Source organism: Petromyzon marinus, chromosome 54, assembly GCF_048934315.1.
Source record: "Petromyzon marinus isolate PM22_M1 ecotype Great Lakes invasive population chromosome 54, UKy_Petmar_22M1.pri1.0, whole genome shotgun sequence".
Classification (NCBI taxonomy): Eukaryota; Metazoa; Chordata; class Hyperoartia; order Petromyzontiformes; family Petromyzontidae; genus Petromyzon; species Petromyzon marinus.
Genome location: NC_133720.1, coordinates 5,040,289 through 5,058,943, shown reverse-complemented (window position 1 = coordinate 5,058,943; position 18,655 = coordinate 5,040,289). Strand labels below are relative to the sequence as shown.

The window sequence follows — 18,655 nt, the reverse complement described above, 5'->3', positions numbered from 1 at the left end:
ATCGAGCGCTTTCAGATGCGCTTCTGGGGTCGCCTCGAACGCTCTTCCTTACAGTATTAGGAAGCAACTGGAGCAACACACTTTTAAATCGAACGAAAACTCGTTTATTTACAACTGATTTTTCGTGTTTAGTTTGTTGTCCTTTGCCCGGCACCTCCGTTGAGCACGGTTGGCTATGTACAGTGCGAAAGAAGTTCAACGTACATACACTGGGGATCAAGGCTGCATTAACCACACGTACTTGTAGTGAACATGCAAACAAAACATGTTCTGATAATACTCCTTTGGTTCTTTCGGTAAAGTCACGTAGGTAAGAAAATTAAATAAAATTAATCAAATCACGACGTTTCGGAAGTGACACAACCCTCCGTCATCAGGTGGGATAGTCACAGCAAGAGGTAATTTGCTGTAGTGACTATCCCACCTGACGATGGAGGCTTGTGTTGCTTCCGAAACGTCGTGATTTGATTAACTTTACTTTATTTTTTACCTACGTGACTTTACCGAAAGAACCAGTCACGAAAACTTCAAATCTAGAATGTTCTGATAATATTATGCAATGTTTTGATTTAAAGCTTTCGTGACTGCAGTAATTCATATTCTTAGTTCTTTCGGTAAAGTCACGTTGAAGGGAAACAACAAAATAATAAAATATATATAAAACAATATATTTTATTAATAATAAAAAATATATAAAACAATATATTTTATTATTTTGTTGTTTCCCTTCAACGTGACTTTACCGAAAGAACTAAGAATATGAATATTATGCAATGTCTTTGGAACTGATTGTCCTTCACCAGAGACAGCTTTCTTGATGGCCTAGTCTCACCAGTGTCAGGCCAGAGAACGCCGAAATGTGAAGAGTACAACTATGCACGTGTCAGAGTATTTATAGCTCGGGGTGAGCAGCTATATGATGGGACCTTTTTTTGCCAGTCTCATAGTATGATAAATAAAAATGGGTTTTACCCTTTACAATTTCACCACAAGCACGTGTGGTTCATGCAGACCGTGTTTCCTTGCGGTGTTTGAAGATACAAACACCTGTTTTATTGCCAGAAAGGGTAAAACCTGTTCTTATTTTTCATTCTTTGATATTGGCACACAAAAAAGGTCCTATGATATACGTAAACAGCTTGGATAAAATATGAACGCTTGGCGGCTTCATGTCTCTGTCGCCACCTCGTGGTCACCACGTGGCACTGTAGCTGCGTGTGTTGAGCCAGACGCAGCCTCATAGACCTCCACGGGCTCATGTGGATTTCGGCAGCAGATTACACAGCACAGCAAGTCGGACCGACTTCTCGGGATTTATGTTACCAATGGCAGGCTTTCTTTAGGTCGTGGTGGTTCATCCTTTTAAGTTGCTCTCAACAAAAACTAATGTCACCAAATCGGACTATTTGCATGGAGAGATGTTAACTACCTCGCCTGGTATAAAGGAGGTCTTGGGTTCGATCCCGACTCTGACGCCTGCTGTATATTTGGAGTTTGCGTGTCTCTCTCCCCGTGGTGGCGTGGATTTTTCTCCGGGTCCTCCCTCCACATTTAGAATCAACATCACGCGTCTAGAGTATTTGGCTACTATACATGTCCACGTGATGACGAGGTTCATCATTGAGCTATCGTTTGTGTTTCGATTTAAAGCTTTCGTGACTGCAAGGATTCATCTTCTTTGGTTCTTTCGGTAAAGTCACGTAGAATGAGAATAAAATAATAAAATAAACAATAAAATTCTCACGACGTTTCGGCCACAACACAAGTGGCCTTCTTCAGGTCCCGGCAGGTTTGTTCCTTTCACCTGAAGAAGGCCACTTGTGATGTGGCCGAAACGTCGTGAGAATGTTGTTTTATTTTATTCCCTATCGTTTGTGGCCAGGTCGCTTCTGAAAAAGAACCATAATAAGCTCAGTGGGGCCTTACCGGATAAACAGTGCGAAAGAAGTTCAACATACATACAAAACACATTTTTTTTTAGAAGGTTTACAATGCCTGACATGCTTTTGGCACTGGGCGGCAGCGTCGTGGTTCACACCAGTGTGCCTCTCAGCTCGAAGGGGCCCAAGTTCGATAGCCGACTCGGGTGCCTTTCTCCGGGAGTCGTCCTCTCTCTCTCTCTCTCGGTCTACGGAGAGAGATGGAACACCTTGCCGCAGTGGCACAGCGTTACAGGCGGACGTGTAACACCGAGTAGGAGCCTTTCCAGACCAATATTATCCATAACAGAGGTTTTTTTGGGGGGTAAGATCGCGTAAATGCGTCGAAACAGGATTTATCCATAACTCTGGCTGTCGCCTGATGATGCTGGTTGTGATCACCGGCGAAACGTCGTACTCGAATTGCAGATTTCGCGAGTTTACTCTCCCAACACAACCGGTTGTGCTGAACTAGTAAAGCATTGTCACGTTTTGTTTACGTGACAAAACTTACCGATTGCCTGCGCAGGGTTTGACGGCACATTTATATTTACGCGATCAAACCCGACCAACCCCCTTTATGGAAGTTATAATTTTTTTGTTTAAATTGTCGATGGTATCGCTCGAGCAGGCGAACGCAGGGCCCAGAACAAAGGTCGGCGCAAGGTCACCACACCGGGCCACAACTCCATTATTGTAAAAGCCGAGTGGGTGGGTGCGTGGAACAAAAAATCCAACAAACTTAGACGAAGCAATAACTGTAATAATAACAAAAATATGTTTATTTAGAATAACATGCTGATGAAATATTACAAAATATTAAATTTAGCCTTGGATAGAAATGTAAAAAAAAATCTGTATAATAAACTAGTTTAAAAATAAAACAAATCTTACAAGCGTATTAAAGAAATGTTAGTCGCCGGTGTGAAGGGGGTTTTGCCGCTGCCTGAGTGCGCGTGCACAGGGCAAGGGGCCCCCTTCCCTCCCCTGCTCGTGAGCGTCTCAAAGAGCAGCTACGGACCGTAGCAACTGCGCAGTTCTGCCCCGGCTTACGTTCACTGCATCACTGGGTGGGTGGTGGGGGGTGTGAAGGTGGATTTCCGAAACAAGTACTCCTCCTTCCCATTGCTGCTGCTGCTGTTCGTGTTGTAACACCGCATTTACATTTGAAACGCAACGGGCTGTCGGTTTAATGTTCGCCTTTTGGCGTTCTCTGGCCTAACAATGGTTGAGACTCTGCTCTAAAAGAAAGCCGTCTCTGGTGTGGACCAATCAGTTTCATAGACAATGCATCATCGTGTATTACCAGAGTTATGTTTTTTTTGTTTGCATGTTCACCACAAGTACGTGTGGTTAATGCAGACATGATTCCTTGAAAAAGGATTCCGTTTGGTGTTTTAACATCTTAACGCCTCCTGTTTTATTTCCGGGAAGGGTAAAAGACACTCCAGCGCTGTCCTCCAGACAGTCTCGTCCCTTCACCTGATGAAGGCCGCTTGTGTTGTGGCCGAAACGTCGTGAGAATATCATTGTTATTTAATTTTATCAATTTATTATTTTATTCTCATTCTACGTGACTTTACCGAAAGAACCAAAGAAGATGAATCCTTGCAGTCACGAAAGCTTTAAATCGAAATGTGCTCCTTGTCACCAATGTTAAGGTGCACTTTCTGCGGGCCGTCTGGAACGCTCTTCCTTCCGGTTGACGGGAAGCCACCGGGAAGCAGGCACTTTTAAAATCGTCTCGCTTGACAAACTCGTTACTTTAGAAATGCTTTGTGCTCAGGTTTGTTTTCCTTCTCCCGCGCGAAAGAAGTTCAACATACATGCACACACACATTCACACGTTCCACCATAAATTTGAGCCTTGGATTGGACACAGCAGCGTCATCTTCCCCCACCCCAGCACTGAGACAGAACCAGGGCCAAATGTGTTGGGTCCCAGTCCTAAAACCCAAAACATTTGTCAATAACACTGCCTGAGAAGGAAAACAAATAGTTACAATATTTGAAGAAGGCCCATTACCCGAAACGACGCCTATTATATACCTGTTATATATTCGGGCAACGTCGTCTCATATATATACGTTTGCTTTTAACGCCACGCAGTGTTAAGTTGATCAATGGGCTTGCTTGGCACGCCAATGCTAACCCAGCAGCAACAACAGCACCGCCGCCACCGCCGCATACTTTGATTCATTATCGTAGCTGCGAGCTTTCATGCCGCGAATGCAGCCGAAGGGGGAAGTTGTTTCGGAGAGAGTGAGCGAGCGAGCGAGCGAAGCGCAGCGCACGACTTTAGCGCACCAGAGCCGTCCGAGAAGACGGGGGTTTTCCCACCGTCGTCAACGAAACAAAACGAGCGATCCGTGGAGCCCACCGCAACGTGGTTTGTACTGCGTGCTGCATTGTCAAGACCGTCAAGGCACGAGCCTTGACGGTCTTGCAGAGTGTGCACCACCTTGTTGAGGTGTTTCGGGCGACGCGCGAGACTGCATAGACGTGTGACGTCGACGAGTGCGTGGCCTCCACTCTCACCGCGTGGGTAGAGGCCCACACGACCGCTGCCTCGTTCGCGTGACGGCCTACACCACGTGACGGCCTACACCGGTAGGTCTTCACTCATTTTCGGAGCGGGGGGGGGGGGGGCGACTTTCGCCACGAAGATGTCATCAGTATGTGAGGGCTGCCCACACATTATTTTAAACCATTGGGGGGCACATCAGGGGCCGCACTGAAGGCCACCAGGGGCCCTGCCGATGGCTCGCGGGCCTTGCAATGAAGAAAACCGGACGACACGAATCGAACCGTGTGCCTGGGCCACGCGTGTGCCGAGAAATGGTTTGGCAGTCTTGGCACGAACGCATCATTCAGACTGGACTGCGGAAACGCGGCAGGTGACGCCACAATTCTGCACGTGACCCAATTCTGGAGGCACCACAATTCTGGAGGCACCACAATTGTGCGGGTGGCACGTCAACTCTGCGCCTTTTTGTCCACGAGCTCTCCCCCCCCCCCACCCCGAGCTGTCAACGAGGTTTGTGTCTCATCAAGGCAAAGGTGGAGGGTTGCCACGCACATTGCCGCCAGGTGCCGGCGCAACAAAAAAACATTCCCACGACTTTCCCACAACTTTCACAGTTCACGTTAAGGCGGCAGAGGCCGAGTTGAGATTCGTGGCCTTTGGATGATTGAGCGAGTTGTATTTTATCGGACACCAAACTCACAACAATTGCAAGAAGCCGAGTAGCGTTTTGTGACGTAAAAAAACAGCACGCTAGTTTTTGTTTGACGTGACTGGACAAATCTTCCCACCTTGTGTTCTTGTCGCAAAGCGATAGAACGGCTTTATTATATTTTTTAATCTTGTACTTAACGGAGATATACTACGCTGCATTCAACCCGAGCACGGTCGCTTCTGCCCTTGCCGTGTCCGCGCGGAGCATTTTTGTGAACGTGCCGTGCCCTCTTCACGGTGCGGCCACGCGATATTTTGATATCAAATATTACCGACCAAGCCAGTGGCGATTAGAGGGCAATAAGAATCTGAAGAGGGGTGCGGGGGGGTGAACACGGATCAAGAGGTGCCCGCGCTACGAACCCGGCGACCCGAGCGCGATTCCCGCTCACCGCCACCAACACCGGTGAGACGATTGTCTGAACCGGTCCTCGGCCTCTCCCCTAGGTCGACTCAGCCTCGAACGAGCACCTGGTGCGGTGTGCCGTAAACATCGCCGTAAACATCGCCGCAAGGGGGAGATAACAGCGGCCGGGCGTGGTGCTGGCCACCGAACTTCCCCCTTCCGTGTGCCGTGCCGGCCTTCGTGAGGTGCTACTCGCTTACCGCACTTGCCCCCAACAGTCTGGTAAAGGCTGTACGGGGGAGATCTCTCATTTGTGGTCTGGCGCCTGCGCTGGAAACGCTCGCTCGCGTGGATCCGGCCGTGTGCTCCCCTTACCAACGATCAAACAAAAGCCACCAAGTGGTCAACCAAACGCGCGCACGCACGGCCATAACAAGGGGCCATTCGGACCACCTGTGTGTACGATTCAAATGTTATTTGTATCGGCTTTTGACATTTCCTTCATAACATCGAGAGACGGAATAAAAAAAAAAGCTCTAAAGAAACCAGCAAAACGCCGTGCTACCCTTCACTAGTTTTTTTACAAGCCTGTTTTTTTTGTTGCAAATTGTATTTACACACCAAGTTAAACGTGTTAGGGGGGCGAGCCTTTTGTATTGACAAACATGTGATCGCTTGAAGTTTTCAACGCGCGTAAAAAAACAAGCTACGTATAATTTTCAAAAGGCTGATATATAATTAATATTTTTAAAAAACCGTTCTCTTCAACAACTTTGCAAAGAGAGTGAGCGTCCGGGGAATGATAAATCTACATCTTAAATCGTGAACACGCGCGACAATAAAACAGAAAAAAATACTGCAAATCCGCAAAACTCCTTTGAATTTTTTTTTTTTACAATTTACACCGACGCCGATAACCTGCACACGTGTGCATAGGCCAGCCACGGCGGCGACCTGCAATCCGAAACGTACTTTCCTCCAACTCCCCCTCCTTTCGGAGCACGAATCACAATACCTCCTTCTACAATTTAAGCTTTACAGTTCATTTCCCTTCACCTCTCCGAACCCCAGCCCCCCCCCCCCCAAACTGCAGCGATCAGAAATATTTACAACGCTTTTTTTCAAACGGCATCGACGAAGTGGCAGGCACCTCACACGTGCGGCGTCGCCGTTCGCCAACCGAACGACAATATCAACAACAGAAACTGTCCACGTTGAAGTGGAAGCCGTTGCAAGCAATCCTTGCGGAACTACTTTCTCAGAAGCCACCCCCCCCCCCAGAACATTAGGATCACAATTTGCAGGAGGATTTGTGTTTACCGACCACCCCCCGCCCCCCCCCCCCCCAAAAAAAACCCCATAAAAATTGCCGCCCACAGTTACAACTTTGAGTTTTGCGAGCAGCAGTGGGCGCGCTGTGAACCGGTCGCTGGTTGCGATAAGAACGCCGCGAGAATTAGTTCACGACGGCCACGTCGTCTCAATTTGATTGGAAGCAGCCCAGTAAACGTGCGGCCGTTTTGGGCCCAACGTTGCTGCCAAACGTTTGGCCGACGTTCTCTCGCGCCCCCCCCCCCTCCCCCCAACGGTTGCGGCCGCGTCGGCACCAACGTTGCTGGGGACGTTCACACTGGGAAGGTGTCTCGCGGGCTTTGAATCCGTAACGTTTATTTGAAACCTCCTGCTCTTTCACAGAACCTACGTTTACAAAAAGTCCCCAGAGGCCTTGATTGACCGTTTTGATTCCCTTTAAAAAAAAAAAACTAGCGGCCGTGCCGTGGCCATTTCTCCACCCGTCGAATGGAAGGGGGGCACACTCGTCAACGAGCCGCGTGCGTAACAAGACGGGCATCGTCGCTTGACCGTCCATAGGGAGGGGGCCCGGGCCAAAAGCCACACCGTGTGGGCCCCCCACTTTCCGCCCCGACCCCTTTCAAACTAAACCGGAAGTATTACATCTGACACCGTGATGCAGAAGCGCGGAGCCCCCAAAAGCGCAGGGCCCGGGGGCCCCCAAAAGCGTGGGGCCCCCCAAAGCGTGGGGCCCAGGGCCCCCCAAAGCACGGGGCCCGGGGCCAAACAAAGCGCAAGGGCGGTCGCCCCGATTCGTCGTCCACCCTCGGGACGCCTCTGCTTTGACCTTTTTCTAAATGTTTCCCACGCGAGGCTGACGAGTAGCTACTCTCGCAAGCCACAAACTTCAGTTTTTGTCGACGCTCATTATCACCAAGACGATAGAAGGGACCCTTCAAACAAAGAGTCGCATCGAGCGAAACGGATGAAATGTTTTGAAATCTTGCAGCTATTTTTTTTGAAATGTTTCAAAGAACCCTTTCGAAATGTGTCAGCGCGCTTCGACCTAACGAAGAGATGCGCTGCAAAATTATCCACAGTGAAAAATAAATCCCACGCGGATGTTTTTTTTTCTCCCGAGTTATACTTTGGGCATGGCCACCCAGCATGGATGTACACAATTGTGTTTAAGATAATAGTATCATTCAATTGGGTTATTTTTTTTAAAGCAGGTAGTTTTGTAACTTTGTAAAACTTCACTTTTGTGAGTTGATGCCAGCGTCCGGAGGGCTAATAATTACCATTCATAGTCACGAACATCTAACGCGACAAATCTGTTCCGTCGGCTTCGTCCGGTGACGGAGGGGTGTACCAGCTGAACCATCGGCATTATTACCCGCACGATTTAACCCAAACGTAAATCGACGACGAGCCGCTGTAATATCGCTCGCGAAAGCTTACGTGCGAGAACGTCAGGACCAAAGATGTGGACGCTGGCACTGACTAACAAAAAAAAACCGGTAACTTTTGTCGACCCTTGACAAACAAAAAGCTGTAGCAGCTCAAATGAGGGGGGCGCTCCGCTCGGGGTGATAAATCTCCCGGGCATCCGACTTGGCCGTCACTCTGGGTGGTGAGCACTGAAGCCGTTCGACAACACAGTATTCCCTCGGCTTTTTTGTTGTTGGGGTTTAGATCGCGGTAAATATAAAACGTGTCGTTAAACCCCACCACCACCACCACCACCACCCCCGACACAGCGGTTTGCCACGCGAACAAAACGTGTCAATTAGTTCCCACTTTGGCACACCGGTGTGTGTGTTGGGACAGTAAACCCCACATCATCTACAATTCGAGTACTGGGATGTTTCTCTGGTGATTACAACCAGCTTCATCGGGCGGTTCGTCAGAATTGTGAAGAGGTCATCCTGTTTCGGCCTTAAATAGAGCAAAATGCAGTATTCCCTTGTTATTCACGAACTTGCTATCCGCGATTTTGGCTATCCGCAAATTGCATCTGGAACTCTGACACGACTACTGCATCGAGAGAGACAAAGTGATGAGAGATAAAGTGGTGAGAGACAAAGTGATGAGAGAAAAAAGTGGTGAGAGATAAAGTGGTGAGAGATAAAGTGGCGAGAGATAAAGTGATGAGATAAAGTGATGAGAGATAAAGTTATGAGAGGTAAAGTGATGAGAGGTAAAGTGATGAGAGATAAAGTGATGAGAGATAAAGTGAAGACAGATAAAGTGATGAGAGATAAATTGATGAGAGATAAAGTGATGAGAGATAAAGTGATGAGAGAGATACAGTGATGAGAGATAAAGTGATGAGAGATAAAGTGATGAGAGAGATAAAGTGATGAGAGAGATAAAGTGATGAGAGACAAAGTGGTGAGAGATAAAGTGATGAGAGATAAAGTGATGAGTGATAAAGCGACGAGAGATAAAGTGACGAGAGATAAAGTGATGAGAGATAAAGTGATGAGAGATAAAGTGATGAGAGATAAAGTGAAGACAGATAAAATGACGAGAGATAAAGTGATGAGAGAGATAAAGTGACGAGAGATAAAGTGATGAGAGAAAGTGATGAGATAAAGTGACGAGATAATTTTCCAGTAATTAATAGCATATTTATGTTTTTATTTAAGGTAATTCATTAAGATAGGGGTTAATCAGCCAATATCATTAATGACCACCTTCAATTTTTGCACACAGCGTTGGTGTACGGTGCTATTTCAGGAATATTTTGATGTCTTTTTTTTCCTGGATTTTTCTGTTTGCACATTCACATAATCACTTTAAGATGTTTTCTTGTTCATGTTTTTGCTTGTTGCGGTTGCACCCGATTCAAGAGCCGAATGGCTCACAGGGCTATACCAAATAAATGAACTATGAACTATCAATGTGTAAAATGTAGTTGTTGCTCTCCATCTACATCAGCCAGATGAAAGAAAGCTTCTCCGCAAAAAAAATGAGGTTCATGAGCACCTCCGGAATGAATCCCTCGCGAAATCAACGAGGGAACACTGCGTGCCAGGTTCTCTAACCTGCGAGCGATAAAAAAAAAACGCCACGGTGCAAGTCGTACATAACCTGGCTTTCCTGCGAGAGACTTACCTCCGATACAATACGGGAAACGATTTTGCTAAATACGCGAGGCCGTTGGGAATGTATACGGCACGCCCCCCCCTCCCCCCCCATTTGAGAGAGTGGCTTGCACAAGAGCAAACAGGGTTATTTTTTTGTTCCAATAGTTACCCTCGTTCATTTTGCACACACCGAGTTTTAATAACTTTGGGGAACAGCTCGCGTGTAAGCAATGCGTGGCCACGGACGTTAAGCCGCTTCGTTGAGCTGTACTGAAAAAGAAGCTAATTGCCCAGTCGGCCTTGCCTGGTAAAAATATAGTTTAGTTTAATGTAAACAAAAATTGCGACTTGCTTACCTTACCTATACTTTGTGGACTCCGATCGTGTTTTTGTACGGTTGTTTATTTCAACTTTCTGATCTGTGAAAAAGAGCTTCATAGCTCATCAGATTCCTCCAGTCCAGTGCAAGTAAATATTATTATGTTGATTCTGATCTTCTGGCTTTGATGAAACACTGCAAAAGGATTTTCTGCGCCAGTCACATTCGGACTTTGGCAAGAATGCGAGGGAGGGTCTGTACACGCACGGTTTAACAGTCACAGAGTCCTTAGTTGGTAAGGGCGTAGCAATTCATCGGGCAGTTACAACATTATATTTTGAACGGCACCCAGTTTATAACTATAATATAAACTATCTTTTTAGTTTACCAGGTAAGGCCCACTGAGCTGTAGAGCTCTTTTCGCAAAAGAGACCTGGCTTTCACAGATGACAGCTGAACGCAGTGGCGGCTTATGATCATGTGGAAATTTATAGCAGTCAAAATACCCTAAACGCACGTCGATTTTGAATGTGGAGGGGAAAAACCAGAGGACCCGGAGAAAAGTCGATGCGACCACGGGGAGAACTTACAAGCTGCAAATATACAGCAGCAGGCACTGAACCCACGACCTCCTGTATACCAGGCGAGGTAGTTAACATCTCGCCACCGTGGCGCCCTCGGACTCCGAACTTTGCGTTGCCCATCTCTGGGGTCTGCGCAGTTACACTTGTGTTGGGGCAGCAGATGCCAATGGACATCTTGCAACGCCAATATTTGTTTCCTTCGAAATTTGAATCAAGTTGTAATCTTAAGTTAACCGCACTGTTGGGACAGGATGCTCACAAAAGCTGACAATACATTAAATATAAGGCAACGACTGTTTTTGTTTTTAACGTTAACGACCACCATACCCCCCCCCCCCTTTCTTGGAATTCTCACAACTAAAAGCGAATGGAATTTTTTTTAAATTTTTGTTGGCCTGCTCGGACTGAACGCGCAAACTCCCACTCTCGGGTCAACGTGACAAATCGCGATGACGAAATTTCGAGAGCGACAGCGCCAAAAGACTTGCTGCACATAATCACGCGGCGGCGGTGACCCTTGCAGAAGTGTTCTAATCGAACGAGAGAGTTCCTACCGCTAGCGCGAGTAACTCCCTTTCCAATCACAAGCGCTGCGGAAGGCGGCAGCTGCAGCATCACCGCTTGCTCTGCGCTTGCGTTACGACGCAGCTCTTACGATCCTGCAAGAGGAGGGGATGATGGAAACGCACTGTGACCTACGGGGGGAGCGGGGGGGGGGGGGGAGTGGTACCGCAGCGTCAGCCTGGCTGCTGCTGTTGCTCCCCGACGGCAACTGCAGCGACGGCGGTCCCGCTTCGGCGCGTTTAAGACATCGAACGTGCCGACACGGCCACCCACGCACGACGGCCCGCCCGCTCGCGCCACTCCGCATCGCGCCCTCGATGGTCGCGCCGCTTACACCTCCGCGCCAACTCTCCCGAGCCTCAGGATGCACGGTGGGACCGGCGGGGTTTCCGAAAACCTCAACGGCGGCCCCCCGCCGGCCAATCGTCGCCGTCGCTGCTGTCGCGGTGCGAGAGAGCGGCCGTGGCCCTCGCTAGCGGACTGCCTCGCGAGCCCGGCTTGCTACGCGGCTCCCCGTGGGGCCTGCGAAACATCCGGTTGCAGGAGGGGCCCCCCCCAAACCACCTCGTGGAGTCTGGCCCTTACAAATCGTCTCTGCTTCCCGGACGCTTCAGCTTCAGCGGCAGCGCATTTGCGATACGCTCGCCGTCCGGCGGACCCGGGATCTCGGGGAAGGGGGGGGGGGGGGTCGGGGGTTTCGGTGAACGCGTAAACGGAGGAAGCGACGGGGAGCTGCGTCCCGGCAGTCTCGGGTGGCCGTGCGGGGAGGTGGCGGCGCTCAGTGGATGGTGGCACGGAGCTCCGTCTGCCCACGCAGGCGCTTCAGGTGGCAGCCGTGGCACAGCAGCCGCCCGTCCAACGGGTAGCAGCGGTGCCCCTCCTCGTCGCTCAGCTGCAGGCTGCAGTCCTACGGTCACACACACACACACACACGACGCGTGAACGCGTGGCGAAGCGTGTGCGGCACGCGGCGCTACATGCGCACGCAAGAGGTGTGCAAAGGAGGGTGGAGCGAAGCACGCTGGAATTATACGGAAAAGGCAAAAAGAGGAAAATGTGGGTCGGAGGACAAATGCGAATCGGAGACATTCCGGTGAGAAAAGCGGGCTTGGACGGGGCGCGTCTTGGCGAGAATGAAACGTGTCCTTCGCTTTCCCCCTGGTAGGTTTCTATAGCCATGCAAACTACGGTCATCATCCTCGCAGCAGCAGCAGCAGCAGCAGCTGTTGGCTGGCCATCGAACAAAGACGGTCGTCACCGCCTCGCACGCTTTCAGATGAGCTTCTTGCGGCCGTCTGGAACACTCTTCCTTCTGATATTAGGAAGCCACTGGAGCTGTGTACTTTTAAATCTAGATTGAAAACTAATTTCTTGAGAACTGCTTTTTTGTGTTTAGTTTGTTGTCCTTCCCCCGCACCTCCGAGTAACACGGTTGGCTAGGTACGGTGCAAAAGAAGTTCAATGTGCATACATTGATGTTGACTACCTCGCCTGGTATACAGGAAATTGTGGGTTCGATCCTGACCCGGATGCCTGTATATTTGTAGTTTGCACATTCTCTCGCCCCGTGGTTGCGCAGATTTGTCTCCGACTCCTCAACATACAGTAAAACCTTGGATTGCGAGCATAATTCGTTCCGGAAACGTGTTTGTAATCCAAAGCGCTCGTATATCAAAGCACTCGTATATCAGTTGTGATCACGTGACGCTCGGCAGACAAAGCGTATACGTACTACTCGTATTGCAAGACTTCGCTCGTTTATCAAATTAATATTTATTTTAAATTTCTGCTCATCTTGCAAAACACTCGCAGACCAAGTTACTCGCAATCCAAGGTTTTACTGTATTTAGAATCAACATACGTTTCGAGTATTTGGCTGCTATAAATTTCCACATGGTGATAAGCCTCTTCCGTTCAGCTAGCATTTGTTGCCAAGTCGTTTCTGAATAAGTAATATTTTTAAAACCTTTTTTTTATGAAATGTACTAGTAATGGAAGAACTCCACGACTCCAGGAAGTGGCCCCGAAGCTTGCCACAGCGTAAGGGGACCGTGGTCAATTACAGCCAACGTCAGTTGAGCGTGCACAATTAGACCCAAGCCGAAACATAACATAGAAAAAAATGTTTAAAAATATATATGTTTTCATGATAGAATATAGTATTGTCATCGGTATGACATAAGTATACCAAGTTTGTAGTCGATACCACATTGGGAAGTGGGTTAAAATTGAGTTACAAGATTTGAGGATACAACAACAGACAGAGTGAGTTATAAAAAAGCGTGTAAAAAGAGCTGCATAGCTTGATGTGCCTTACCTGGTCAAATAAAAAATAGTTCAGTTTACTTTCCGCAAACCATTTTGCGAGCACGTTATAGCTCAACACGTCGCTATGCGTGGCCGAATCCAGCCCTTCGCTAAATCCCACACGGTGCGAGCGCGAAATCCACTCGTTAGTCGTAACGTTACCGATCGGCAAAAACTTGTCCCTTGCAAAAATGACTTTTTTTCTGAACAAGTAAACATACATATTTTTTTATTTTTTATGAAAAAAAAATGTTTTTCAATAAGTGTTCGGCAGCTCTCTCAAACACGGGTTGCGGGAAATCGATTTGAAACAAAACGAATGCCCGGTTGCCGCTAGAACGCCAAGGCCCCTTCCATTCCTCGTTACTTTGAGGAGCAAACGGCTGGCAAACAAAAGGGGGGCGGGCGGGCGGGGGGGGGGGGTCGTGGGGCTGGGCAAACGGAATGGGGAGAATGTTGGGGCGTTGGGCGCGTTTGGGCAGCTCCCACAGATCCCCTGGATAAACGACGACGATGACGGCGGTGGCGGCCGCTTTCATCATCGCAAACCGAATGCCTGCACGGAAATGAGACGGCCGCCTCCCCGACTACAAACTGCAGCTACAGCGCGCGCCTATCAAGAGGGCGACCCGGAAAAAAAAACCTTCGCACCTGCAAGCGCAGCAACGGGAGGACGCAACAACACGCACCTTCAACAATACACACAACAATACACACAACAATACACACAACAATACACACAATACACAACAACACACACAATACACACAACAATACACACAACACGCACGTTCAACAATACAACAATACACACAACACGCACGTTCAACAATACAACAATACACACAACAGGCACAATACACACAACAATACACACAACAACACGCACAATACACACAACAATACACACAATTCACACAACAAGCACGTTCAACAATACAACAATACACACAACAACACGCACGTTCAACAATACAACAATACACACAACACGCACCTTCAACAATACAACAATACACACAACACGCACCTCAAACAATACACACAAGAGTACAATACACGCGATAATACACACAACAATACACACAACAATACAATACACACAACAATACACACAACAACACGCGCACGTTCACCAGCAGATCAAACGACGTTTGTTGTGCGGCCCAAAGCAAACATTTCTACAAATCGCCCCGGCTCCAGAACCACAAAGGCAGGGATCCCCCGTATAGCCTTTAACAGGCGGTTGGGGCAAGTGCTGTTAAGCGATTTACACCTATGAAGGCTGGCACGGCACACGAGGGGATGGGTGGCCAGCACCACACCTGGCCGCCTTTGTCTCCCCCTAGTGGCGATGTTTACACACTGTGCCAGGTACTCATTTGAGGCTGAGTCTACCTAGGGGAGGCCCAGGACCGGTTCGTGAGCGTGAATCTAACACCGGGCCGTCAGGGGTTCGTGCCGCAGCGTGCTAACTGCTGCGCCACCGCTCCCCCCCCCGCTCCAGAACCACAGCCACACCTCCTCGAAACGCTCGCTCGCACCTGCGCCTCTGTGCATTCTGCGATTAGCGAAACGTCTCTCATCGCGAGACCCGGCTTTGTGTCTCTCACTCTCGATTACTCACGCGCGGCCCTTTTCAAACGCCACAAAACAGACAATGCGCCCCCCCACCCCATCCCCCACCCTTAGCCACTTTCGTCCTTCCATGTAAAAAAAAAGTAAAAGGGGATCGTTTTTTTTACGTGCCATTACCCGCACAGGCCTGCGAGAGCGGAATTTCCTCAGCAGCAGCGTTGGTTTAATACGAGCATTAACTCTGGACTAGTTTCAACATGTCAAAAACTCATTGACTGGCTGAAAGGTCTTAGTATATGGAGGACCGCAGACCTTGGGCAACCGTCAGTAGTGCCGGCTCACTGTCTAGCTGCCTTCACGCTCGTTTGTGGTCCCGCGCGCCTCTCCCTTCCAGAGTGAGCCAATACCGTGCTGCCCATGAAGAGTTGAATTTAACATTATTATTATTCAGTCCCATCGGCAGATTCAGGCTCGCTTAAAACCAACGCTTTAAACGTCGTCTAGTAAGTTCAGACGAGCGTCGTAAACAAATCGTTCCATCGCTCGGACAGCACGCAAGGGGGAAACCTTACGATGAACATTAATTCAAAGGATGCAGGATACTGCGTCCCTGCCAGATGTTATGGGAACTTGTCTTCCTCTACCGCAAGTGGCCAAACTTAAACCGCAATCCTTGCCGGTGAATTTGCAACAATACCACGTGACATGTGCTGCTGCCTCCGGACTCTGGAGACCACCTGGAGAAGATTCCAGGCCACGTGTGTTGACAACAAGTGGGGACTCTCTGATGACGTTTTTGAAGCTATTAACATACATTTGTTATCATGTTACAGTGCCTTATCCGTTCTTTTTCCATTTAAAGCGCTAGTGCCATTTAAGTGTTAACGTTTTTTTTTTTTAAGCGGCCTGTATATTCTCTTTGAAAGTCGGCGGAGCGCGGAAACGCATTGACGACACGCCAACGCACGGGGGGTAATGCACCGATAAGTGAACTAAAAAAAAACAACTCGTAACGCTTGCGAAAAGTTGCTCGATAACCTTTACACAGACTTTTCCGCGCCTCCGGTTAGCGGGGTTGGCTACGTACGGTGTGAAAGCAGTTCAACATGCGTACATACATACACACACACACATACGTGCAAGCTGGAAACAAACGAGCGTACAGACGCGACGATACGCGCGTAGGAACAGTGACGTTACGTCACTTGCCGTGTGAATGTAACATCGTCGTCCGGTGCGACAGAGGCTCAACGTGCGTACGTACATCCATCAGGCGAAAAGGGGTTACAACTGCCTGGGTTTAAGCGAATCCACGAGTGAACCCGTGGTGAAACTTCGAGGGCAACGGAGACTCCACTTACTTCACAGTGGTAGCACTCCACGTGGTAATCGTTGTCCATGGACACGACTCGAATGGTTTCTTCAGTGTCCTGGGCCAACACGACAAGGAGCAGGCACACGTTCACAAACTAAACGGCCTTTTCGAAAAAAATCACCGAGAGTTAAGAGACCTTGAATAAACAATAACAAAGATACCCCCCCGTGTCGCCTTAACAGACCGCAAGAAGCAACCTACGATGGCGGCGGGTGGCCAGCACCACGCCCGGCCGCCTTTGTCTCGCCAGTGGCGAGGTTTACACATCGCACCGGGTACTCATTTTAGGCCGAGTCAACCGGGGTTGAGGCCCAGGACCGGTTCAGATAACCTTGTCACTGGTGTTGACCGTGAGCCGGAATCGAACTCGGGTCGGCAGGTTCGAAGCGCACTGCGGTAACTGCTGCGGCAATCGCTGAATATCAACACACACACAGACGCCGCCGCACACGCCGCTGAGCCTCACGACCTTCATGTGCTACCAACAAGGGAATACCAGGCTCAGTGATTTTTGATTTAAAGCTTTCGTGACTGCAGGGATTCATATTCCTGGTTCTTTCGGTAAAGTCACGTACAAGGGAAACAATAAAATAATAGAAATATAAAACAATAAAATTCTCACGACGTTTCGACTGCAACACAAGCAATTATCATCACGTGACTTTACAGAAAGAACCAAGAATAGGCTCAGTGATATTCTGAATTTGCAGACAGTCACAGTGTCAACTCCACGGGTCGGCAAACAAAATAAAAAGGGGCATTTTTTTCGAATTCAGTAAAACCCAATTTTCTTTTTTCTATATTTCAAGAGCCACCAATGTGCGTGAATAACTTAAAAAAAATTGTAACATTTTAAATAATGAAAAAATCATAGGTTTGACCCTTTCTGGAAATAATACAGGTGTTAAGATGTTTAAACACCAAATATAAACCTTTTGCAAGGAACCATGTCACATACTTGTGGTGAGCATGCTCAAAGGGCCAGCAAAAACATACTTGCATCTCGCGCTTTCAGATGCGCTTCTGCGTCCGTCTGGAACGCTCTTTCCTTCCGATATTAGGAAGCCACTGGAGCTACGCACTTTTAAATAATCTAAATCAGTGGTTCTTAACCTTGACTGCAGCCTGCACCCCCCTTTGGTTCTCAGAAAGGGCATCTCGCACCTCCAGGGGGTGCGTGCACCCCAGACTAAGAACCACTGATCTAGACTGACAAACTCATTTCTTTGGAACTGCTTTTTGCGTTGGGTTTTGTTGCTCTGGATCCGCAGGTTGCCGACTTCTGCGTTACTCTCTCTCTCTCTCTCGCTCTCCGCTCCCTCGATTAACATCCTTTCGTCATCTAAATTTCTTCCTCCCCTTGTCCAACGAGCTATTTATTTATACGTGACACTACGGCGCCTTGTAGAAAGGAACTTTATAAGTGTATACTCTTTGGTTCTATTGGGTAAAGTCACGTAGGTGAAAATAAAATAACAAAAAATCACGACGTTTCGGCCACAACACAAGCGGCCTTCATCAGGTGAAGGGACGAGACTGTCAGGAGGACAGCGCTGGAGTGACTTTACCCAATAGAACCAAAGAGTATGGATCCTAGCAGTCACGAAAGCTTTAAATCTAGAATTTATAAGTGTAATTTGGATTATTGTTATCTTTTGAACTATCGGTTAGTTTACCTGGGCTGGCAGGATGGGCTGGCCACAGGCGTTGCACCTCGGAGCAAACATCCTGTGGGGGGAGACAGAAAGCCGTAACACCGTGAGCCAAGGCGAAGCACGGTCCAGCATCACGAACCAAAACGAGGAGCAAATCTTCGTCTCCAGCCTCTCTCGTAAGCATGCGGCCGGCACAAAGCGGTACTCGTTTTATCGACCCCTCTCCCGGAGCGATGATGGGCTGAGTCAACCTCCAACCTGGATTTTAAATTCTCAGACCTTCCGATTGCGAACCGGGTAACGGACGCTCTGCCGTCGACGTCACCGTTACCAGGTGACATATATCGTACGCACAACACCGTTATCGCCAACGCACGGTAGAACC

At 48.6% G+C, this 18,655-nt stretch overlaps 2 protein-coding genes across 2 annotated transcripts in view; both read right to left on the bottom strand.

Moving 5' to 3' along the window:
- Positions 1 to 18,655, bottom strand: part of COX4I1 (cytochrome c oxidase subunit 4I1) — a 293,476-nt gene that overhangs the window by 24,338 nt on the left and 250,483 nt on the right. The gene's annotated exons all lie outside the window — the stretch shown is intronic.
- Positions 2,679 to 18,655, bottom strand: part of LOC116954178 (Wilms tumor protein 1-interacting protein homolog) — a 75,892-nt gene continuing 59,915 nt past the window's right edge. The window contains exons 7-9 of the mRNA XM_076052100.1: positions 18,292 to 18,343; positions 16,602 to 16,670; positions 2,679 to 12,262 (exon numbers count right to left, since the gene is read on the bottom strand). Of these exons, the coding sequence (XP_075908215.1) occupies positions 12,134 to 12,262; positions 16,602 to 16,670; positions 18,292 to 18,343 (250 nt within the window). The 3' untranslated portion in view covers positions 2,679 to 12,133. The remainder of the gene's footprint in view (positions 12,263 to 16,601; positions 16,671 to 18,291; positions 18,344 to 18,655) is intronic.